Source organism: Lonchura striata, chromosome 22 (genome assembly GCF_050655825.1).
Source record: "Lonchura striata isolate lonStrDom1 chromosome 22, ASM5065582v1, whole genome shotgun sequence".
In the NCBI taxonomy this organism is placed as follows: domain Eukaryota; kingdom Metazoa; phylum Chordata; class Aves; order Passeriformes; family Estrildidae; genus Lonchura; species Lonchura striata.
Window position 1 is genome coordinate 3,051,115 of NC_140724.1, and position 23,100 is coordinate 3,074,214.

General features: G+C 60.8%; 2 protein-coding genes across 2 annotated transcripts; one reads left to right on the forward strand and one right to left on the reverse strand.

Annotated features, from left to right (window-relative positions):
* On the reverse strand, nt 1–10,311 carry PBDC1 (polysaccharide biosynthesis domain containing 1). Its single transcript, XM_085559161.1, has 7 exons — nt 10,264–10,311; nt 8,740–8,805; nt 7,018–7,077; nt 5,288–5,323; nt 4,614–4,754; nt 1,357–1,468; nt 1–1,287 (listed from the first exon to the last, which is right to left on the reverse strand). Exons 1-7 carry the CDS (start codon nt 10,294–10,296, stop codon nt 1,139–1,141), a joined length of 597 nt encoding a protein of 198 aa, XP_085415287.1. The 5' UTR covers nt 10,297–10,311; the 3' UTR covers nt 1–1,138.
* Nucleotides 10,312–12,721: 2,410 nt separating this feature from the next.
* On the forward strand, nt 12,722–22,025 carry NPM2 (nucleophosmin/nucleoplasmin 2). The gene is made up of 10 exons (XM_085559162.1): nt 12,722–12,986; nt 14,468–14,543; nt 14,653–14,738; nt 17,851–17,967; nt 19,529–19,622; nt 20,594–20,706; nt 20,853–20,881; nt 20,965–21,001; nt 21,796–21,864; nt 21,970–22,025. The coding sequence occupies exons 2-9, from the start codon at nt 14,486–14,488 to the stop codon at nt 21,838–21,840; spliced, it is 579 nt and encodes a 192-aa protein (XP_085415288.1). The 5' UTR covers nt 12,722–12,986; nt 14,468–14,485; the 3' UTR covers nt 21,841–21,864; nt 21,970–22,025.
* Nucleotides 22,026–23,100: the final 1,075 nt, after the last annotated feature.

The window sequence follows — 23,100 nt, forward strand, 5'->3', positions numbered from 1 at the left end:
AGGATTTATTGATCTTTTAGAATTTATTGAATTTCTTGTAGGATTTATTGAAAAACTTCTGGATTTTATTGAATCTCTTTTGGGATTTTGAATTTCTTGTAGGATTTATTGATCTTTTAGGATTTATTGGATCTCTGTAGGATTTCTTGAATCTCTTGTAGGATTTATTGATCATTTAGGGTTTATTGATGTTCTGGTAGGATTTATTAGCTCTCTGTAGGATTATTGAATCTCTGGAGGATTTATTGAAGAACTTTTAGATTTTATTGAATCTCTTGTGGGATTTATTGGATCTCTTGTGGGATTTCTTTAATCTCTTGTTGGATTTATTGGCTCTCTGTAGGATTTATTGACTTTCTGTAGGATTTATTGAATCTCTTGTGGGATTTATTTGATCTCTGTAGGATTTATTGAATTTCCTGTAGGATTTATTGACTCTCTGGTGGATTCACTGACTCTCTGGTGGGATTTATTGAAGAATTTTGGATTTTCCTGAATTTCTTGTGGGATTCAGGGACTCTCTGCAGGATTTATTGAAGAATTTCCGATTTTATTGAGTTTCCTGTAGGATTCACTGACTCTCTGCAGGGTTTATTGAAGAATTTCCGATTTTATTGAGTTTCCTGTAGGATTCACTGACTCTCTGCAGGGTTTATTGAAGAATTTCCGATTTTATTGAGTTTCCCTGGGATTCAGGGACTCTCTGCAGGATTTATTGAAGAATTTCGGATTTTATTGAGTTTCCTGTAGGATTCACTGACTCTCTGCAGGGTTTATTGAAGAATTTCGGATTTTATTGAATTTCCTGTAGGATTCACTGACTCTCTGGTGGATTCAGGGACTCTCTGCAGGATTTATTGACGAATTTCCGATTTTATTGAGTTTCCTGTAGGATTCAGGGACTCTCTGCAGGGTTTATTGAAGAATTTCGGATTTTATTGAGTTTCCTGTAGGATTCACTGACTCTCTGGTGGATTCAGGGACTCTCTGCAGGGTTTATTGAGGAATTTCAGATTTTATTGAGTTTCCTGTAGGATTCACTGACTCTCTGGTGGATTCACTGACTCTCTGCAGGGTTTATTGAGGAATTTCAGATTTTATTGAGTTTCCTGTAGGATTCACTGACTCTCTGCAGGGTTTATTGAGGAATTTCAGATTTTATTGAGTTTCTGGGACTCTCCGGAGGGTCTCTGGCCTCGCGGGCTCGGCGCTGCCGCCGGTGCAGCTCCTGGTTGCAGCCCTCCCTGTTGCGGGCGATCTCGATGGCCAGGAACTGGATCCGGGGCACTGCGGGCACAGGGCCGGGCTCGGGGGGGCTCGGGGGGTTTTGGGGACCCCCCGAAGCCCCAAACCCACCCAGGATGGAGTTCTCCTCCGTGTAGGCGCCGCGCGCGTCCAGGCGCAGCAGCGTCCCGAAATTGAAATCCTCCACCAGCCCCTCGAAGGCCAGGCAGAACGGGCGCCACTTCTGGGGGGGAAACACCCTCAGCACCCCCGAAAATCCCAAAAACACCCCAAAATCCCGCTAAAACACATACAAATCCTGATAAAACACCCCAAAATCCCACTGAAACCCATCCAAATCCTATTAAAACACCCCAAAATCCCGCTAAAACACATCCAAATCCTATTAAAACACCCCAAAATCCCACTAAAACCCATCCAAATCCTATTAAAACACCCCAAAATCCCACTGAAACCCATCCAAATCCTGACAAAACACCCCAAAATCCCACTATAACCCATCCACATCCTATTAAAACACCCCAAAATCCCACTATAACCCATCCAAATCCTATTAAAACACCCCAAAATCCCGCTAAAACACATCCAAATCCTATTAAAACACCCCAAAGCACACTAAAACCCATCCAAAACCTATTAAAACACCCCAAAATCCCACTAAAACCCATCCAAATCCTATTAAAACACCCCCAAACCACAATAAAATCCCACTAAAACCCATCCAAAACCTATTAAAACACCCCAAAATCCCACTAAAACCCATCCAAACCTATTAAAACACCCCCAAACCACAATAAAACCCATCCAAACCCTATTAAAACACCCCAAAATCCCACTAAAACCCATCCAAATCCTATTAAAACACCCCCAAACCACAATAAAATCCCGCTAAAACCCATCCAAACCCTATTAAAATGCTCCAAATCCCCACTGAGACCAGCAAAATTCCAATAAAATCCTCCAAATCCCAATAAAACCCACAAAAATCCCAGTAAAATCCCCGAAATCCCAATAAAACCCACAAAAACCCCAATAAAATCCCCCAAATCCCAATAAAACCCAAAAACCCCCAATAAAACCCCTCAAATCCCATTAAAACCCCCCAAACCCCCCCAAAAAACCCCTCAGAACCCCCTTCAAACCCCAAAACCCCCCTCAAACACCAAAAAACCCCAAAAATCTCCGCAAACCCCCCCAAAAATTGCCAAAACCCCCAAAAAAACCCTGAAACCCCCCAAAAAAGACCCCAAACCCCCAAAACTCCCCAAAAAACCCAGAAACCCACCTCAAACACCAAAAAAACCTCCCAAACCCCGAAAGAAAACCCCAAGAAGACCCCCCCAAAACCCCCTAAAAAAACCCCAAAACCCCCCAAAGAAACCCCTCCAAAACCCCAACCACCCCAAAAAAAAACCAAACCTCCCCCAAATCCCCAATAAAACCCCAAACCCCCCCAAAAAAACCCCAAAACCCCCGAAACCCCCAAAACACCCCAAACCCGCCCCAAACCCCAAGAAAATCCCCCAAAACCCTCAAAAAAATCCCTGAAACCCTCCCAAAAACCCTCCTCAAACCAAAAAAAACCCCAAAATCCCCTCAGAAACCCCCCTCAAACCCCAAGAAAAACCCCCAAAAACCCCAAAAAAACCCCAAAAAACCCCAAAATCCCCCCAAAATAACCCCCAATCCCCAAGAAAATCCCCCAAAACCCTCAAAAAAATCCCTGAAACCCTCCCAAAAACCCTCCTCAAACCGAAAAAAAACCCCAAAATCCCCTCAAAAACCCCCCTCAAACCCCAAGAAAAACCCCCCAAAACCCCAAAAAAACCCCAAAATCCCCCCAAAATAACCCCCAAACCCCAAGAAATCCCCCAAAACCCTCAAAAAAACCCCCCGAAACTCCCCGAAAAACCCCCCAAAAACCCCCAAAAACCCCCCTCAAACCCCAAGAAAAACCCCCCAAAACCCCAAAAAAAACCCAAAAAAACCCCAAAATCCCCCCAAAATAACCCCCAAACCCCAAGAAAATGCCCCAAAACCCTCAAAAAAAACCCCCGAAACTCCCCGAAAAACCCCCCAAAAACCCCCAAAAAACCCCCCAAAATCCCCCAAAACCCCCCAAAATACCTCAAAAAAAACCCCCCAAAATGCCCCAAAGCCCCAAAATGTCCGGAATTGTCCCCAAAATGGCCGGAATTGTGCCCAAAATGCCCGGAATTGTGCCCAAAATGCCCCAAAGCCCCAAAATGTCCGGAATTGTCCCCAAAATGTCCGGAATTGTCCCCAAAATGGCCAGAATTGTCCCCAAAATGCCCCAAAACCCCAAAGTGGCCGGAATTGTCCCCAAAATGCCCGGAATTGTGCCCAAAATGGCCGGAATTGTCCCCAAAATGGCCGGAATTGTCCCCAAAATGGCCGGAATTGTGCCCAAAATGCCCCAAAGCCCCAAAATGGCCGGAATTGTCCCCAAAATGGCCGGAATTGTGCCCAAAATGGCCGGAATTGTGCCCAAAATGGCCGGAATTGTCCCCAAAATGGCCGGAATTGTCCCCAAAATGTCCGGAATTGTCCCCAAAATGGCCGGAATTGTGCCCAAAATGCCCCAAAGCCCCAAAATGTCCGGAATTGTCCCCAAAATGCCCCAAAGCCCCAAAATGTCCGGAATTGTGCCCAAAATGGCCGGAATTGTGCCCAAAATGGCCGGAATTGTGCCCAAAATGGCCGGAATTGTCCCCAAAATGTCCGGAATTGTCCCCAGAATGTCCGGAATTGTCCCCAAAATGCCCCAAAGCCCCAAAATGGCCGGAATTGTCCCCAAAATGTCCGGAATTGTCCCCAAAATGCCCCAAAGCCCCAAAATGTCCGGAATTGTCCCCAAAATGGCCCAAAGCCCCAAAATGCCCGGAATTGTGCCCAAAATGCCCCAAAGCCCCAAAATGGCCGGAATTGTCCCCAAAATGCCCCAAAGCCCCAAAATGGCCGGAATTGTCCCCAAAATGTCCGGAATTGTCCCCAAAATGCCCCAAAGCCCCAAAATGTCCGGAATTGTCCCCAAAATGTCCGGAATTGTGCCCAAAATGTCCGGAATTGTCCCCAAAATGGCCGGAATTGTCCCCAAAATGGCCCAAAGCCCCAAAATGGCCGGAATTGTCCCCAAAATGGCTGGAATTGTCCCCAAAATGGCCGGAATTGTCCCCAAAATGGCCGGAATTGTCCCCAAAATGGCCCAAAGCCCCAAAATGGCCGGAATTGTCCCCAAAATGCCCGGAATTGTCCCCAAAATGCCCAGAATTGTCCCCAAAATGCCCCAAAGCCCCAAAATGCCCGAAAGCCCCAAAATGCCCGGAATTGTCCCCAAAAGCGCTCACGGCCTTGGCGGGCTCGGATTTGAGCTGCTCGGGCTCCAGGCGCTGCAGCCGCAGCCCCGGGAAGGTCCCGCGGAATCGCTCGTGGATCCGCGCGTCCAGCGGCGTCAGGCGCAGCAGCGAGGGCTCCACCGAGGAGAGCAGCTGGGGACCCAAATCACCCCAAAATCAGCCCAAAATCAGCCCAAAATCAGCCCAGAATGAACCCAGAATCACAGGGAAACCAAAACACCCCAAAATCACCCCAAAATGAACCCTGAATCACCCCAGAATCACCCCAGAATGAACCCAGAATGCAGCGAGGGCTCCACCGAGGAGAGCAGCTGGGGACCCAAAACACCCCAAAATCACCCCAAAATCACCCCCAAAATCAGCCCAAAATGAACCCTGAATCACCCCAGAATGAACCCAGAATGCAGCGAGGGCTCCACCGAGGAGAGCAGCTGGGGGACCCAAAACACCCCAAAATCAGCCCAAAATCAGCCCAAAATCAGCCCAAAATCAGCCCAGAATGAACCCAGAATCACAGGGAAACCAAAACACCCCAAAACACCCCAAAATCACCCCAAAATCAGCCCAAAATCAGCCCAAAATCAGCCCAGAATGAACCCAGAATCACAGGGAAACCAAAACACCCCAAAACACCCCAAAACACCCCAAAATCACCCCAGAATCACCCCAGAATGCAGCGAGGGCTCCACCGAGGAGAGCAGCTGGGGACCCCAAATCACCCCAAAATCAGCCCAAAATGAACCCAGAATCACCCCAGAATCACCCCAGAATCACAGGGAACCCAAAACACCCCAAAAATCATCACGGGAACCCCAAAATCACCCCCAAAATCACCCCAGAATCACCCCAAAATCACCCCAAAATCAGCCCAAAATCAACCCAGAATCACCCCAGAATCACCCCAGAATCACAGGGAACCCAAAACACCCCAAAATCACCCCCAAAACACCCCAAAAACACCCCAGAATCAACCCAAAATCAACCCAGAATCACAGGGAACCTGAAACACCCCAAAACACCCCAAAATCACCCCAAAATCACCCCAGAATGCAGCGAGGGCTCCACCGAGGAGAGCAGCTGGGGACCCAAAACACCCCAAAATCACCCCAAAATGAACCCAGAATCACCCCAGAATCACAGGGAACCCAAAACACCCCAAAAAACACCATGGGGAACCCAAAACCACCCCAGAATCACCAGGGGAACCCCAAAATCTCCAGGGGAACCCCAAAACACCCCAAAACCCCCAGGGCACCCCAAAAACCCACCCCAAAATCCAATTGGACACCCCAAAACCCACCCCAGAAGGCCTGGGGCACCCCAAAATCCCCCAGGACACCCCAAAACCCACCCCAAAACCCCCTGGGACACCCCAAAACCCACCCCAAACCCCCCAGGACACCCCAAAACCCCCCAGGACACCCCAAAACCCACCCCAAAACCCCCTGGGACACCCCAAAACCCACCCCATAACCCCCGGGGCACCCCAAAACCCACCAGGACACCCCAAAACCCACCCCAAAACCCCCGGGGGCACCCCAAAACCCCCCAGGACACCCCAAAACCCCCGGGGGCACCCCAAAACCCACCCCAAAACCCCCCAGGACACCCCAAAACCCACCAGGGCACCCCAAAACCCCCCCGGGACACCCCAAAACCCCCTGGGGCACCACAAAACCCACCCCAAACCCCACCAGGACACCCCAAAACTCACCAGGACACCCCAAAAACCCCATGGGACACCTCAAAACCCCCGGGGCACCCCAAAACCCCCCAGGACACCCCAAAAACCACCCCAAAAATCCCATGGGACACACCAAAACCCCCCGGGGCACCCCAAAACCCACCCCAAAACCCCCCAGGACACCCCAAAACCCACCCCAAAAATCCCATGGGACACACCAAAACCCCCCGGGGCACCCCAAAACCCACCCCAAAACCCACCAGGACACCTCAAAACTCACCCCAAACCCCCCAGGACACCCCAAAACCCCCCGGGGCACTCCAAAACTCACCCCAAAACCCCCCTGGGGCACCCCAAAACTCACCCCATAACCCCCGGGGCACCCCAAAACCCACCCCAAAAACCCCATGGGACACCCCAAAACCCCCCGGGGCACCCCAAAACCCACCCCAAAACCCCCTAGGACACCCCAAAACCCACCCCAAAACCCACCAGGACACCTCAAAACTCACCCCAAAAACCCCCTGGGACACCCCAAACCCCCCGGGGCACCCCAAAACCCACCCCAAAAACCCCATGGGACACCCCAAAACCCCCCAGGACACCCCAAAACCCACCCCAAAACTCACCCCAAAACCCACCCCAAACCCCCCAGGACACCCCAAACCCCCCGGGGCACCCCAAAACCCCCCGGGGCACCCCAAAACTCACGTTGAAGTAGACCTGGGCGTGCTGGTGAGCCCTGGCGGCCCAGGCCAGCTCCACGCGGGGCTGGGGACAGCACGGGGACACCTGAGCCACGCTGGGGGACCCCGGCACATTTTGGGGACCCCCCTCCCCATTTTGGGGTTTCTCCCCTCGGGCTTCCTCCCTTCCCTTCCCCTTCCGGGGGTTTCGGTTTTTTGGGGTTCTGCTCCATCCCCAAAATGGGACTGAGAGCCCCAAAATGGGGAACCCCGAAATGGGGACACCCCCAAAGCTGGAGACCCCCAAAAACTGGAGCCCCCAAATTTGGGACCCCTCCCAGTAAGGGCCCCCAGTGTTCCCAGTGCTCCCAGTGCCCCCATTCCCATTCCCAGTGTCCCCATTCCCAGTATTCCCAGTATTCCCAGTCCCCCCAGTCCCCCCATTCCCAGTCCCCCCATTCCCATTCCCAGTCCCACCAGTGCTCCCATTATCTCCACCCCCAGTGTCCCCAGTGCCTCCAGTCCCCCCATTCCCAGTCCCCCCATTCCCAGTCCCCCCATTCCCATTCCCAGTCCCATTCCCAGTCCCCCCAGTCCCCCCATTCCCAGTGTCCCCAGTGCTCCCAGTCCCCCCAGTGTCCCCATTCCCAGTGTCCCCATTCCCATTCCCAGTATTCCCAGTCCCCCCAGTCCCCCCATTCCCAGTCCCCCCATTCCCATTCCCAGTGTCCCCAGTATCCCCATTCCCAGTGTCCCCAGTCCCCCCATTCTCATTCCCCCCATTCCCAGTGTCCCCAGTGTCCCCAGTCCCATTATCCCTATTCCCAGTGTCCCCAGTGCTCTCATTGTCCCCATTCCCAGTTCCCCCCAGTATTCCCAGTCCCCCCAGTGTCCCCACACCCAGTCTCCCCAGTGCTCCCATTATCCCCATTCCCATTATCCCCATTCCCAGTGTCCCCATTCCCATTCCTGTTCCCATTCCTATTCCTATTCCCATTCCCAGTGTCCCCAGTGTCCCCAGTGTCCCCAATCCCATTATTCCCAGTCCCAGTATCCCCAGTCCCCCCACTGCTCCCAGTGTCCCCAGTGCTCCCAGTCCCCCCAGCGTCCCCATTCCCAGTTCCCCATTCCCAGTCCCCCCGTGTCCCCAGTGCTCCCATTATCGCCATTCCCAGTGCTCCCAGTCCCCCATTCCCAGTGTCCCCAATCCCCCCCGTGTCCCCATTCCCAGTGCTCCCAGTCCCCCCAGTGTCGCTAATCCCCCCAGTCGCCCATTCCCAGTCCCCCCAGTCCCCCCAGTACCCCGTGTCCCCGTCCCTAATGCTCCCAGTCCCCCCAGTCCCCCCAGTGCCCCCACTCCCATTCCCAGTGTCCCCATTCCCACTCCCAGTATTCCCAGTCCCCCCAGTGCCCCCACTCCCATTCCCAGTGTCCCCATTCCCAGTGCTCCCAGTCCCCCCATTCCCAGTGTCCCCAGTGTCCCCATTCCCAGTATTCCCAGTGCTCCCAGTGCCCCCATTCCCAGTATTCCCAGTATTCCCAGTGCTCCCAGTGCCCCCATTCCCAGTATTCCCAGTGCTCCCAGTGCTCCCAGTGCCCCCATTCCCAGTATTCCCAGTATTCCCAGTGCTCCCAGTGCCCCCATTCCCAGTATTCCCAGTGCTCCCAGTGCTCCCAGTGCCCCCATTCCCAGTATTCCCAGTATTCCCAGTATTCCCAGTATTCCCAGTGCTCCCAGTGCTCTCACGTCGTTGCCGAACGCCTCCGCGGGCAGCGCCAGCGCCTGAGCGGCCGCAGCGGCCTCAGAGGGAGCCTGGGGGACACGGACACGCGTGGGACACGGACACGCGTGGGACACGGACACGGACACGGGACACGGACATGGGACACGGACACGCGTGGGACACGGACACGCGTGGGACACGGACACGGACACGGACACGGACATGGGACACGGACACGCGTGGGACACGGACACGCGTGGGACACGGACACGGACACGGACACGGACATGGGACACGGGACATGGGACACGGACACGCGTGGGACACGGACACGGACACGGACACGCGTGGGACACGGACACGGACATGGGACACGGGACATGGGACACGGACACGCGTGGGACACGGACACGCGTGGGACACGGACACGCGTGGGACACGGGACACGGGTCATGGGACACGGACACGGACACGCGTGGGACACGGACACGGACATGGGACACGGACACGGACATGGGACACGGACACGTGTGGGACACAGGACACGGACACGCGTGGGACACGGACACGCGTGGGACACGGACACGGGACATGGACACAGACACACATGGGAAACGGGACATGGGACACGGACACGCGTGGGACACGGACATGGACATGGGACAGGGGACACAGCCCCCAGTCCCTCCCAGTCCCCCCAGTTCTCCCAGTCCATCCCAGTCCCTCCCAGTCCCCCCCAGTTCTCCCAGTCCCCCCAGTTCTCCCAGTCCCCCCAGTTCTCCCAGTCCCTCCCAGTTCTCCCAGTTCCCCCCAGTTCTCCCAGTCCCTCCCAGTTCCTCCCAGTCCCTCCCAGTCCCTCCCGGTCCCCCCCAGTTCTCCCAGTTCCCCCCAGTTCTCCCAGTCCCTCCCATTTCTCCCAGTCCCCCCCAGTTCTCCCAGTTCCTCCCAGTTCTCCCAGTCCCCCCAGTCCCTCCCAGTTCCTCCCAGTTCTCCCAGTCCCTCCCAGTCCCCCCAGTTCTCCCAGTCCCTCCCAGTCCCCCCCAGTTCTCCCAGTCCATCCCAGTCCCTCCCAGTCCCCCCCAGTTCTCCCAGTCCCTCCCAGTTCTCCCAGTTCCCCCCAGTTCTCCCAGTCCCTCCCAGTTCTCCCAGTCCCTCCCAGTCCCCCCCAGTTCTCCCAGTCCCTCCCAGTTCTCCCAGTCCCCCCAGTTCTCCCAGTCCCCCCCAGTCCCCCCAGTTCCCCCCAGTCCCCCCAGTCCATCCCAGTCCCCCCCAGTCCCCCCCAGTCCCCCCAGTTCCCCCCCAGTTCTCCCAGTCCATCCCAGTCCCCCCAGTCCCCCCCAGTCCATCCCAGTCTCCCCAGTCCCCCCAGTTCCCCCAGTTCCCCCAGTCCCCCCCAGTCCCCCCAGTCCCCCCAGTTCCCCCCCAGTCCCCCCAGTCCATCCCAGTCTCCCCAGTCCCCCCAGTTCCCCCAGTTCCCCCAGTCCCCCCCAGTCCCCCCAGTCTCCCCAGTTCCCCCCCAGTCCCCCCCAGTCCCTCCCAGTTCTCACCAGTTCTCCCAGTCCCGGCAGCGCCGCCGCCATCGCTGCCGGAAGGGAGCGGCGGCACCGCCCCGGAGGGGAGGGGACAGCGGGAGGGGGGAGGGACACGGACACGGACACGGGGACACGGGGGGACACGGGGACACGGACACGGGGACACGGGGGGACACGGGGACACGGACACGGGGGGAGGGACACGGACACGGACACGGACACGGACACGGACACGGGGGGACACGGGGGACACGGACACGGGGGGAGGGACACGGACACGGGGGACACGGACACGGGGGGAGGGACACGGACACGGACACGGACACGGGGGACACGGACACGGGGGACACGGACACGGGGACACGGGAGACACGGGGGACACGGACACGGGGGGACACGGACACGGGGGACACGGACACGGGGACACGGGAGACACGGGGGACACGGACACGGGGGGACACGGACACGGGGGACACGGACACGGGGACACGGACACGGGGGACACGGACACGGGGGGACACGGACACGGGGGACACGGACACGGGGACACGGACACGGGGACACGGACACGGGGGACACGGGGACACGGGGGGACACGGACACGGGGGACACGGGGACACGGGGGACACGGACACGGGGGACACGGGGACACGGGGGGACACGGACACGGGGGACACGGACACGGGGACACGGGAGACACGGGGACACGGGGACACGGACACGGGGACACGGGGGACACGGACACGGGGACACGGACACGGGGACACGGGGGACACGGACACGGGGGACACGGACACGGGGGACACGGGGACACGGGGGACACGGACACGGGGGACACGGGGGGACACGGGGACACGGACACGGGGGGACACGGACACGGGGACACGGGGGGACACGGACACGGGGGACACGGACACGGGGGACACGGGGACACGGACACGGGGGACACGGGGACACGGGGGACACGGACACGGGGGGACACGGGGACACGGACACGGGGGGACACGGACACGGGGGACACGAACACGGGGACACGGGGGACAGCGGGAGAAGGGAGGGACACGGGGACACGGGGACACGGACACGGGGGGACACGGGGACACGGGGACACGGGGACACGGACACGGGGGGACACGGGGACACGGACACGGGGGGATACGGACACGGGGGAGGGAGGGACACGGGGGGAGGGACACGGGGACACGGACACGAGGGACACGGGGGGATAGAGGGACACGAGGGGACACGGGGTGACACGGGGAGAGAGGGACACGGGGTGACCTGGGGCGGACACGGGGGGACAAAGAACAACACGGGGGGACACGGGGAGTGAGGGACACGAGGGGACAGGGGAGATGGGGACACGGCGTGACGTGGGAGAGACACGGAGGGACACGGGGTGGCACGGGGGGGACACGGAGGGACACAGGACACGGCGTGACGTGGGAGAGACACGGGGGGACACGGAGGGACACGGGGTGGCACGGGGGGGACACGCGGGGGTCACGCAGGACCAAGAACAGGGGGACACGGGGTGACACGGAGGGACACAGGGTGACACGGACAACACGGGGGGACACGCGAGGCGAGGGGACACGCGGGGACATGGAGGGACACGGGGGACACGGAGGGACACAGGACAACACGGGGACACGCGTGATATGAGGGGACACTGGAGAACGTGGGGGGACACGTTGGGGACACGTTGGGGACACGGGGGGGACACGGGTGGGACACGCGGGTGACACGGGTGGGACACGAGGGGAACACGGGGGACATCGAGGCACGGGGGTGACACGGAGCGAACACGGGGAACACGGAGAGGACACGGGGGGAACACGGGTGACACGGGGGGGACACGGGTGACACGGGGGGGACACGGGTGACACGGGGGGGACACGGGTGACAAGGGGGGGACACGGGGGGTGACACGGGTGGGACACGGGTGACACGGGGGGGACACGGGTGACACGGAGGTGACACGGGGGGTGACACGGGTGGGACACGGAGGTGACACGGGGGTGACACGGGTGGGACACGGGTGACACGGGTGGGACACGGGTGACACGGGGGGGACACGGAGGTGACAAGGGTGACACGGGGGTGACACGGGTGACACGGGGGGGACACGGGTGGGACACGGGTGACACGGGGGGGACACGGGGGGTGACACGGGTGGGACACGGGTGACACGGGTGGGACACGGGGGGGACACGGGGGTGACACGGGTGGGACACGGGTGACACGGAGGTGACACGGGGATGACACGGGTGGGACACGGGTGGGACACGGGTGACACGGGGGGAACACGGGTGACACGGGGGTGACACGGGTGGGACACGGGGGGTGACACGGGTGGGACACGGGTGACACGGAGGTGACACGGGTGGGACACGGGGGAACACGGGTGACACGGGTGGGACACGGGTGGGACACGGGTGACACGGGGGTGACACGGGTGACACGGAGGTGACACGGGGGTGACACGGGTGGGACACCCAGAGCGCGGTGCCACCCGCGCACACGCAGGACGGGGCCACCCCCAGCCATGTTTCCACGCGTGACCTGTCACGCAGCGCGGGGGTGGGGGGGGCGCTGCTCATTAGCACCCCCAGCTGCGTGCTAATTAACGAATTAATTACCGCTAATCACCGCGGGCGGGGCGCTGCCCGCTATAAGCGCCGCCGTGGGGCGGCCCCGCTGTCTGTGGGGTTTCCGTGGGGTCGACGCTGATTTGGGTGAGTTCTGGGGGGAGGCGCTGAGATTTTGGGGGTGTCCCCGTTCCCAGTGTCCCCAGTGCTCCCATTTCCTCCATTCCCAGTATCCCCAGTGCTCCCAGTCCCCCCGTTCCCAGTATCCCCAGTGCTCCCAGTCCCCCCATTTCCTCCATTCCCAGTATCCCCAGTGTTCCCAGTCCCCCCGTTCCCAGTGTCCCCAGTGCTCCCAGTCCCCCCAATCCCAGTATCCCCAGTGCTCCCAGTCCCCCTATTCTCAGTATCCCCAGTGTTCCCCAGTCCCCCCATTCCCAGTACCCCATTCCCAGTATTCCCAGTGCTCCCAGTCCTCCCGTTCCCAGTGCCCCCCATTCCTGCTCCCAGTCCCCCCATTCCCAGTATCCCCAGTGCACCCATTTCCCCCATTCTCAGTATCCCCAGTGTTCCCAGTCCCCCCATTCCCAGTATCCCCAGTACCCTATTCCCAGTGCTCCCAGTCCTCCCATTCCCAGCATCCCCAGTGCTCCCAGTCCCCCCAGTCCCCCCATTCCCAGTATCCCCAGTGCTCCCATTTCCCCCATTCCCAGTATCCCCAGTGCTCCCAGTCCCCCCATTCCCAGTATTCCCAGTGCTCCCAGTTCCCCCATTCTCAGTATCCCCAGTGTTCCCCAGTCCCCCCATTCCCAGTATCCCCAGTCCCCCATTCCCAGTATTCCCAGTGCTCCCAGTCCTCCCATCCCAGTATCCCCAGTGCTCCCAGTCCCCCATTCCCAGTATTCCCAGTGCTCCCAGTCCCCCCATTCCTGTTCCCAGTGCTCCCAGTCCCCCATTCCCAGTATCCCCAGTGCTCCCAGTCCCCCCATTCCCAGTATTCCCAGTGCTCCCAGTCCTCCCGTTCCCAGTATTCCCAGTGCTCCCTAGTCCCCCCATTCCCAGTATTCCCAGTGCTCCCAGTCCTCCCGTTCCCAGTATTCCCAGTGCTCCCAGTCCCCCCGTTCCCAGTATTCCCAGTGCTCCCAGTCCCCCATTCCCAGTATTCCCAGTGCTCCCAGTCCCCCCATTCCTGTTCCCAGTGCTCCCAGTCCCCCCATTCCCAGTATCCCCAGTGCTCTCAGTCCCCCCATTCCTGTTCCCAGTGCTCCCAGTCCCCCCATTCCCAGTATTTCCAGTCCCCCCAGTGCTCCCAGTATTCCCAGTGTCCCCAGTCCCACTCTGCTCACGTCGTTCTGAGCGCCTCCGTGGTGAGTTTTTGGGGTGGCGTGGGGGGTTGTCCCCCCATATTTTCGGGGGTTGTCCCCCCATATTTTTCGGGGGGCTGTCCCCCCATATTTTTCGGGGGGCTGTCCCCCCATATTTTTCGGGGGGCTGTCCCCCCATATTTTTCGGGGAGTTGTCCCCCCAATTTTCGGGGGTTATCCCCCCATATTTTCGGGGGCTGTCCCCCCATTTTTCGGGGGGCTGCCCCCCAGTTTTGGGGTCGCCCCCACTCTGCGTGTCCCCTCCAGGCTGTGCCACCCCCGGCCATGTCCTTCACCGACAGCACCGACAGCGGCTCCGACCGGCCCGTGTCCGTCCTTTGGGGTGAGCGTCCCCCCAAAATCCCCCCAAAATCCCCCCGGACCCCCTCCCCGGGGTGCTGACCCCCCTGACCGCGAGGGGACCCCCCAAAATCGCGGCTGTCCCCCCGCAGGCTGCGAGCTGAGCGGCGCCCGGAGCTCCTGCACCTTCAGCGTGGCCGAGGACTGGCGCTGCGAGCAGCAGCTGGTGCTGCGCACGGTCAGTCACCCCCAAAATGCCCTGAAACCCCCCAAAAATAGAGCCCGGAACACCCCAAAAATACCCACCCGAAATAACCCAAAAATCCCGAAGGAATAGGCCCCGAGACCCCAAAAATACCCACCCAAAATAGCCCGAAATACCCTAAAACCCAAAAAAATATAGCCCGGAACACCCCAAAAATACCCACCTAAAATAGCCCAAAATAACCTAAAACCCCCAAAAATATAGCCCGGAACACCCCAAAAATACCCACCCAAAATAGCCTAAAATAACCTAAAACCCCCAAAAATATAGCCCGGAACACCCCAAAAATACCCACCCAAAATAGCCCAAAATACCCTAAAACCCAAAAAAATATAGCCCGGAACACCCCAAGAATACCCACCCAAAATAACCCAAAAACCCCGAAGGAATAGCCCCCGAAACCCCAAAAATACCCACCCAAAATAGCCCAAAATACCCCAAAACCCCCAAAAATATAGCCCAGAACACCCCAAAAATACCCACCCAAAATAGCCCAAAATAACCTAAAACCCCAAAAAATATAGCCCGGAACACCCCAAAAATACCCACCCGAAATAGCCCAAAATACCCCAAAACCCAAAAAAATATAGCCCAGAACACCCCAAAAATACCCACCCAAAATACCCCAAAGGAATAGCCCCCGAGACCCCAAAAATACCCACCCAAAATAGCCCAAAATACCCCAAAACCCCCCAAAAATATAGCCCAAACCACCCAAAAAATCCCCCCCAAATATTTCCCTAAACTCCTAAAGGAATGGCCCCCAAAAGCCCAAAAATACCCACCCAAAATAGCTCAAAATACCCCAAAGGAATAGCCCCCGAAACCCCAAAAATACCCACCCAAATTACCCCAAAAGCCCCCCAAAAATAGCCCAAACCACTCAAAAAATCTGTCCCCAAACTACCATAAAACCCCCAAAGGAATAGCCCCAAACCCCCCAAAATACCCACCTAAAATAGCCCAAATCCCCAAAAAACAGCCCAAACCACCCAAAAAATCTCCCCCCAAAAATAGCCCAAAGCCCCTAAAGGAATAACCCCCAAAACCCCTAAAATACCCATCCAAAATAACCCCAAATCCCCAAAAAAATAGCCCCAAACCCCCAAAGAAATAGCCCAAAACCACCCCCAAAATACCCACCCAAAATAGCCCCAAACGCCAAAAAAATACCCCCCCCCCAAAACCCCAAAAATATCCCCCAAAGTGCCCCTAAAACCCCCCAAAAATGCCCCCCAAAATGCCCCGGTCCCCTGTGCCCCCAGGTGTGCCTGGCCAAGCCCCCCCAAAAAGGAATGGGGACCCAAAACCCCCCAAAAAAAGCAATATAGCCCCAAACCCCCCAAAAATGCCCCCCAAAATGCCCCCCAAACCCCCCAAAAATGCCCACCAAACCCCCCAAAACGCCCCGGTCCCCCCTGTGCCCCCCAGGTGTGCCTGGCCAAGCCCCCCCCAAAAAGGAATGGGGCCCCAAAACCCCCCCCAAAAAAAAGCAATATAGCCCCCAAACCCCTAAAATGTCCCCTCAAACCCCCCAAACCCCCCAAATTGCCCCGGTCCCCTGTGCCCCCAGGTGTGCCTGGCCAAGCCCCCCCAAAAAAAGGAATGGGGCCCCAAAACACCCCCAAAAAAGGCAATATAGCCCCCAAACCCCCCAAAAATGCCCCCCAAACCCCCCAAAATGCCCCCAAACCCCCCAAATTGCCCCGGTCCCCCCTGTGCCCCCAGGTGTGCCTGGCCAAGCCCCCCCCAAAAAGGAATCGGGCCCCAAAACACCCCCAAAAAAAGCAATATAGCCCCCAAAATGCCCCCCAAAATGCCCCCCAAAATGCCCCCCAAACCCCCCAAAAATGCCCCCCAAACCCCCCAAATTGCCCCGGTCCCCCGTGTGCCTGGCCAAGCCCCCCCCAAAAAAGGAATGGGGCCTCAAAACCCCCCCAAAAAAAGCAATATAGCCCCCAAACCCCCCAAAAATGCCCCCCAAATTGCCCCGGTCCCCCGTGTGCCTGGCCAAGCCCCCCCCAAAAAAGGAATCGGGCCCCAAAACCCCCCCAAAAAAAGCAATATAGCCCCCAAACCCCCCAAAAATGCCCCCCAAACCCCCCAAATTGCCCCGGTCCCCCCTGTGCCCCAGGTGTGCCTGGCCAAGCCCCCCCAAAAAGGAATGGGGCCCCAAAACACCCCCAAAAAAAGCAATATAGCCCCCAAACCCCCCAAAAATGCCCCCCAAAACGCCCCGGTCCCCCCTGTGCCCCAGGTGTGCCTGGCCAAGCCCCCCCCAAAAAGGAATGGGGACCCAAAACACCCCCCAAAAAAAGCAATATAGCCCCCAAACCCCTAAAATGTCCCCCCAAAGTGCCCCCAAACCCCCCAAAAATGCCCCCCAAACCCCCCAAATTGCCCCGGACCCCTGTGCCCCAGGTGTGCCTGGCCAAGCCCCCCCCAAAAAGGAATGGGGACCCAAAACACCCCCCAAAAAAAGCAATATAGCCCCCAAACCCCTAAAATGTCCCCCCAAAGTGCCCCCAAACCCCCCAAAAATGCCCCCCAAACCCCCCAAATTGCCCCGGACCCCTGTGCCCCAGGTGTGCCTGGCCAAGCCCCCCCCAAAAAAGGAATGGGGCCCCAAACCCCCCCCCCAAAAAAAGTAATATAGCCCCCAAACCCCCCAAAAATGCCCCCCAAACCCCCCAAATTGCCCCGGTCCCCCGTGTGCCTGGCCAAGCCGCCCCCCAAAAAGGAATGGGGCCCCAAAACCCCCCCCCAAAAAAATCAATATAGCCCCCAAACCCCCCAAAAATGCCCCTCAAAATGCCCCGGTCCCCCCTGTGCCCCCCAGGTGTGCCTGGCCAAGCCCCCCCAAAAAGGAATGGGGCCCCAAAACCCCCCCAAAAAAAAGCAATATAGCCCCAAAACCCCTAAAATGTGCCCCCAAAATGCCCCGGTCCCCTGTGCCCCCAGGTGTGCCTGGCCAAGCACCCCCCCCCAAAAAGGAATGGGGCCCCAAAACCCCCCCAAAAAAGCAATATAGCCCCCAAACCCCCCAAAAATGCCCCCCAAAACGCCCCGGTCCCCTGTGCCCCAGGTGTGCCTGGGGGAGGCGGCCCGGGACGAGTTCCACGTGCTGGAGGCGCTGACCGGGGACGGCGAGAACCGGGCGCCGGTGCCGCTGGCCACGCTCAAACCCTCCGTGCTGCCCTCGGTCAGTGCCGGGGTTTGGGGGTGACCCGGGAGGGTTTGGGGGGTGATCCGGGGAGGGTTTGGGGGTGATCCGGGAGGGTTTGGGGTGATCCGGGGAGGGTTTGGGGGTGACCCGGGAGGGTTTGGGGGTGACCCCGGAGGGTTCGGGGGGTGATCCGGGAGGGTTTGGGGGTGATCCGGGGAGGGTTTGGGGGTGATCCGGGGAGGGTTTGGGGGTGATCCGGGAGGGTTTGGGGGGTGATCCGGGAGGGTTTGGGGGTGATCCGGGGAGGGTTTGGGGGTGACCCGGGAGGGTTCGGGGGGTGACCCGGGAGGGTTCGGGGTGATCCGGGGAGGGTTTGAGGTGACCCGGGAGGGTTTGGGGGTGATCCGGGGAGGGTTTGGGGGTTCGGGGGTGACCCGGGAGGGTTTGGGGTGATCCGGGGAGGGTTTGGGGGTGACCCGGGGAGGGTTCGGGGTGATCCGGGAGGGTTTGGGGGTGATCCGGGGAGGGTTTGGGGGTGATCCGGGGAGGGTTTGGGGTGATCCGGGGAGGGTTTGGGGTGATCCGGGGAGGGTTTGGGGTGACCCGGGAGGGTTTGGGGGTGCCCCGGGGAGGGTTCGGGGCACCGGGGGCTGCTCCGGGCTCGGGGCTCCGCTCCTGTCCCCGGGCAGGGTTTGGGGTTCTCCGTTTCTGCCCCCCGGGAGGGTTTGGGGGTGCTGCTGCCCCTGGGGAAGGTTTGGGGGTGCTGCTGCCGTCCCGGGGAGGGTTTGGGGGTGCTGCTGCCCCTGGGGAAGGTTTGGGGGTGCTCCGCCGTCCAGGGGAGGGTTTGGGGGTGCTCTGCCGTCCCGGGCAGTGTTTGGGGGTGCTGCTGCCATCCCGGGGGCTGGGTTTGGGGGTGCTGCTGCCATCCCGGGCAGTGTTTGGGGGTGCTGCTGCCGTCCCGGGGGCTGGGTTTGGGGGTGCTCTGCCATCCCGGGGAAGGTTTGGGGGTGCTGCTGCCATCCCAGGGATGGTTTGGGGGTGCTCTGCCATCCCGGGGATGGTTTGGGGGTGCTCTGCCGTCCCAGGGAGGGTTTGGGGGTGCTCTGCCATCCCGGGGAGGGTTTGGGGGTGCTCTGCCGTCCCAGGGAGGGTTTGGGGGTGCTCTGCCATCCCGGGGAGGGTTTGGGGGTGCTGCTGCCATCCCGGGCAGTGTTTGGGGGTGCTCTGCCATCCCGGGGGCTGGGTTTGGGGGTGCTCTGCTGCCCCTGGGGAAGGTTTGGGGGTGCTCCGCCGTCCCGGGGAAGGTTTGGGGGTGCTCTGCTGCCCCTGGGGAGGGTTTGGGGGTACTCTGCCGTCCCGGGGGCTGGGTTTGGGGGTGCTCTGCTGCCCCTGGGGAAGGTTTGGGGGTGCTCTGCCATCCCGGGCAGTGTTTGGGGGTGCTCTGCCGTCCCGGGCAGTGTTTGGGGGTGCTCCGCCGTCCCGGGGGCTGGGTTTGGGGGTGCTCCGCCGTCCCGGGGGCTGGGTTTGGGGGTGCTGCTGCCCCTGGGGAAGGTTTTGGGGTGCTGCTGCCGGGACTCGTTGCACCCCGCTTTCCCAGGCCTCGCTGGCCGGAGTGGAGCTGACGCCCCCGGTGACGTTCCGCCTGCGAGCCGGCTCGGGGCCGCTGTTCGTCAGCGGCCAGCACGTGTCCAGTGAGTTTTGGGGTGTCCCGGGAGTATCGGGGTCCCCCTGACCCCCCACCCCTTACCCAGAGAGTTTCGGGGTCCCCCTGACCCCCCACTCCTTACCCAGCGAATATTGGGGTGCCCCTCACCCCCACCCCTTATCCAGCGAGTTTTGGGGTGTCCAGTGAGTATTGGGGTGCCCCCCACGTGTCCAGCAAGTTTCGGGGTGCCCCTCACCCCCCACCCCCTATCCAGTGAGTACCGGGGTGTCGCGGGAGTATCGGGGTCCCCCCGACCCCCCACCCCTTACCCAGCGAGTTTTGGGGTGCCCCTGACCCCCCACCCCTTATCCAGCGACTATCGGGGTGCCCCTGACCCCCACCCTCTATCTAGTGTGTATTGGGGTTCCCCCTACGTGCCCAGCGAGTTTTGGGGTCCCCCTGACCCCCCACCCCTTACCCACTGAGTTTCGGGGTGCCCCCCGTGTGCCCAGCGAGTTTCGGGGTGCCCCTGACCCCCACCCCTTACCCACCGAGTTTCGGGGTGCCCCTGACCCCCACCCCTTACCCAGCGAGTTTTGGGGTCCCCCTCGCCCCCACCCCTTACCCACCGAGTTTCGGGGTGCCCCCCGCGTGCCCACCGAGTTTCGGGGTGCCCCCCGCGTGCCCAGCGGGTTTCGGGGTGCCCCTCACCCCCACCCCTTATCCAGCGAGTTTCGGGGTGCCCCCCGCGTGCCCAGCGGGTTTTGGGGTCCCCCTCGCCCCCACCCCTTATCCAGCGAGTTTTGGGGTCCCCCTCACCCCCACCCCTTACCCACCGAGTTTCGGGGTGCCCCCCGCGTGCTCAGTGGGTTTTGGGCTGCCCCTGACCCCCCACCCCTTACCCAGCGAGTTTTGGGGTCCCCCTCACCCCCACCCCTTACCCACCGAGTTTCGGGGTGCCCCCCGCGTGCCCAGCGGGTTTCGGGGTGCCCCGTGCTCAGCCCGCCTCTCCCGCAGTCATGGACCTGAGCTCGGAGGATGAGGATGAGGAGGAGGAGGAGGAAGCAGCCGAGGCAGCCCCCAAAAAGCCCCCCAAGGGCTCCGGCGCCCCCAAAGGCGGCGCCCCCAAGGTCAGAACCTGCGGGGCGGGGCCGGGGGGGATTTTGGGGGGTCCCTGTGGCACCCCGAAGGGGGAGATGGGGACCCCAAATTCCGGGGATGAACCCTGGCCTTCATCCCTCCTCACCCTCCTCCTCTTTCTCTCCCCCCCCCGCAGAAAAGGAAGCGCGAAAAGGAGGAGGAGCTGTGAGTACGGGAATTTTGGGGTACGGGGGGGTCCCCCAAATCCGGGACCCCCAGCCCAACCCTCCCTTCTCTCCCCCGAGCAGGCACAGCCTCGCCCCCGAGGGTCCCCCTCCCGCCAAGGTAGGCGCAGGTTTGGGGGTCCCGCACCCCCTTTTCCCCGGGGATTTCGGGGTTCGGGGGGATGGGAAGGGTCGGGAGGCAGAATTTGGACCCAAAATTGGGGGTGAAGCGCAGATTTGGGGGTCCCCCACCCCCTTTTCCGCCGGATTTCGGGGTTCGGGGGGATGGGAAGGGTCGGGGGGGCAGAATTTGGACCCAAAATTGGGGGTGAAGCGCAGGTTTGGGGGTCCCCCACCCCCTTTTCCCCGGGGATTTCGGGGTTCGGGGGGGTCGGGAAGGGTCGGGTGGTAGAATTTGGACCCAAAATTGGGGGTGAAGCGCAGGTTTGGGGGTCCCCGCACCCCCTTTTCTGCCGGATTTCGGGGTTCGGGGGGAGTGGAAGGGTCGGGGGGGCAAAATTTGGACCCAAAATTGGGGGTGAAGTGCAGACTTGGGGGTCCCGCACCCCCTTTTCCGCTGGATTTCGGGGTTCAGGGGGAGTGGAAGGGTCGGGGGGGCAAAATTTGGACCTAAAATTGGGGGAGAAGCGCAGATTTTGGGGTCCCGCACCCCCTTTTCCCCTGGATTTCGGGGTTCAGGGGGAGTGGAAGGGTCGGGGGGGCAAAATTTGGACCCAAAATTGGGGGTGAAGCGCAGATTTGGGGGTCCCCCACCCCCTTTTCCCACGGGATAACCGGATCAGGATTTGGGGGGGAGACGGGAAGAGTCGGGGGGCAAAATTTGAACCAAAATTTGGGGGTGAAGCGCAGATTTGGGGTTCCCCACCCCCTTTAACCCCCTCCTCGTTCCCGCAGGGACGCGGAGCCGGGCGGGGCAGGAAAGCAGCAGCGAAGAAATGATGGGAATTCCGGAATTCCCTCCAGGTGAGGATTTTGGGGTGCCCTCCCGAGCTTGGGGGGAGGTTTTTTGGGGTGCTCCCACCCCACAGCGAGTGGGGAAAAATTCCCTTTTTGCTCCTTCCTTTGCAGGTGCCGGTGGTGGTGGTGGTTCCGTTCCCGAAATAAAGCGGATTTTGCACTCTGGAGCCCCGAGCTGCTGTGGGGCGCCCCCCGCCCGGGATTTTGGGGGGTCGGGGGTGTGGGAAGGGGATAAAGGGGTTTAGGGGCGGGGTGGGATCCCCCCACTGAGCTGGCCGGGAGTTGGGGGGTCCCAGAGGGGGACCTGAACCCCCGGGTTGGGCTGTGGGGTGGTGACGGCTCCCGGCCCCACGGCGGGGACACGTCCCGGGACCGGCCCCGCATCCCGGGACCGGCCCCGCATCCCGGGACCGGCCCCGCATCCCGGGACCGCATCCCGGGACCGGCCCCGCATCCCGGGACCGGCCCCGCATCCCGGCCCCGCATCCCGGGACCGGCCCCGCATCCCGGGACCGGCCCCGCATCCCGGGACCGCATCCCGGGACCGGCCCCACTGCAGGGACACATCCCGGGACCGGCCCCACATCCCGGGACCGGCCCCGCATCCCGGGACCGGCCCCGCATCCCGGCCCCACCGTGGGGACACATCCCGGGACCGGCCCCGCATCCCGGCCCTGCATCCCGGCCCCACATCCCGGGACCGGCCCCGCATCCCGGCCCCACATCCCGGGACCGGCCCCGCATCCCGGGACCTGCCCCACATCCCAGCCCCACCGCGGGGACACGTCCCGGGACCGGCCCCACATCCCGGCCCCGCATCCCGGGACTGGCCCCGCATCCCGGGACTGGCCCCGCATCCCGGGACCGGCCCCGCATCCCGGCCCCACATCCCGGCCCCGCATCCCGGGACCGGCCCCGCATCCCGGCCCCACATCCCGGGACCGGCCCCGCATCCCGGCCCCACATCCCGGGACCGGCCCCGCATCCCGGCCCCACATCCCGGCCCCGCATCCCGGGACCGGTGACGGTTCCCGGCCCCACATCCCGGGACCGGCCCCGCATCCCGGCCCCACCGTGGGGACACATCCCGGGACCGGCCCCGCATCCCGGGACCGGCCAAGCATCCCGTCCCCGCCGCAGGGACACATCCCAGGACCGGTGACCGCTCCCAGCCCCACATCCCGGCCCCAGTGACGGCTCCCGGCCCCATATCCCAGCCCCGCATCCCCGGGGGTGATGAGA

Bases quoted from the DNA above. Each gene is read 5' to 3' on its own strand.
- NPM2 (XM_085559162.1), top strand. From the start codon at position 14,486: ATGTCCTTCACCGACAGCACCGACAGCGGCTCCGACCGGCCCGTGTCC. The intron at 17,968-19,528 runs GTCAGTGCCGGG...CCGCTTTCCCAG, and splicing joins AACCCTCCGTGCTGCCCTCG to GCCTCGCTGGCCGGAGTGGA. The intron at 20,707-20,852 runs GTCAGAACCTGC...CCCCCCCCGCAG, and splicing joins CCAAAGGCGGCGCCCCCAAG to AAAAGGAAGCGCGAAAAGGA.
- PBDC1 (XM_085559161.1), bottom strand. From the start codon at position 10,296: ATGGCGGCGGCGCTGCCGGGACTGGGAGAACTG. The intron at 7,078-8,739 runs GTGAGAGCACTG...TGCTGTCCCCAG, and splicing joins CGGAGGCGTTCGGCAACGAC to CCCCGCGTGGAGCTGGCCTG. The intron at 1,288-1,356 runs GTGGGTTTGGGG...CTGTGCCCGCAG, and splicing joins GGAGGAGAACTCCATCCTGG to TGCCCCGGATCCAGTTCCTG.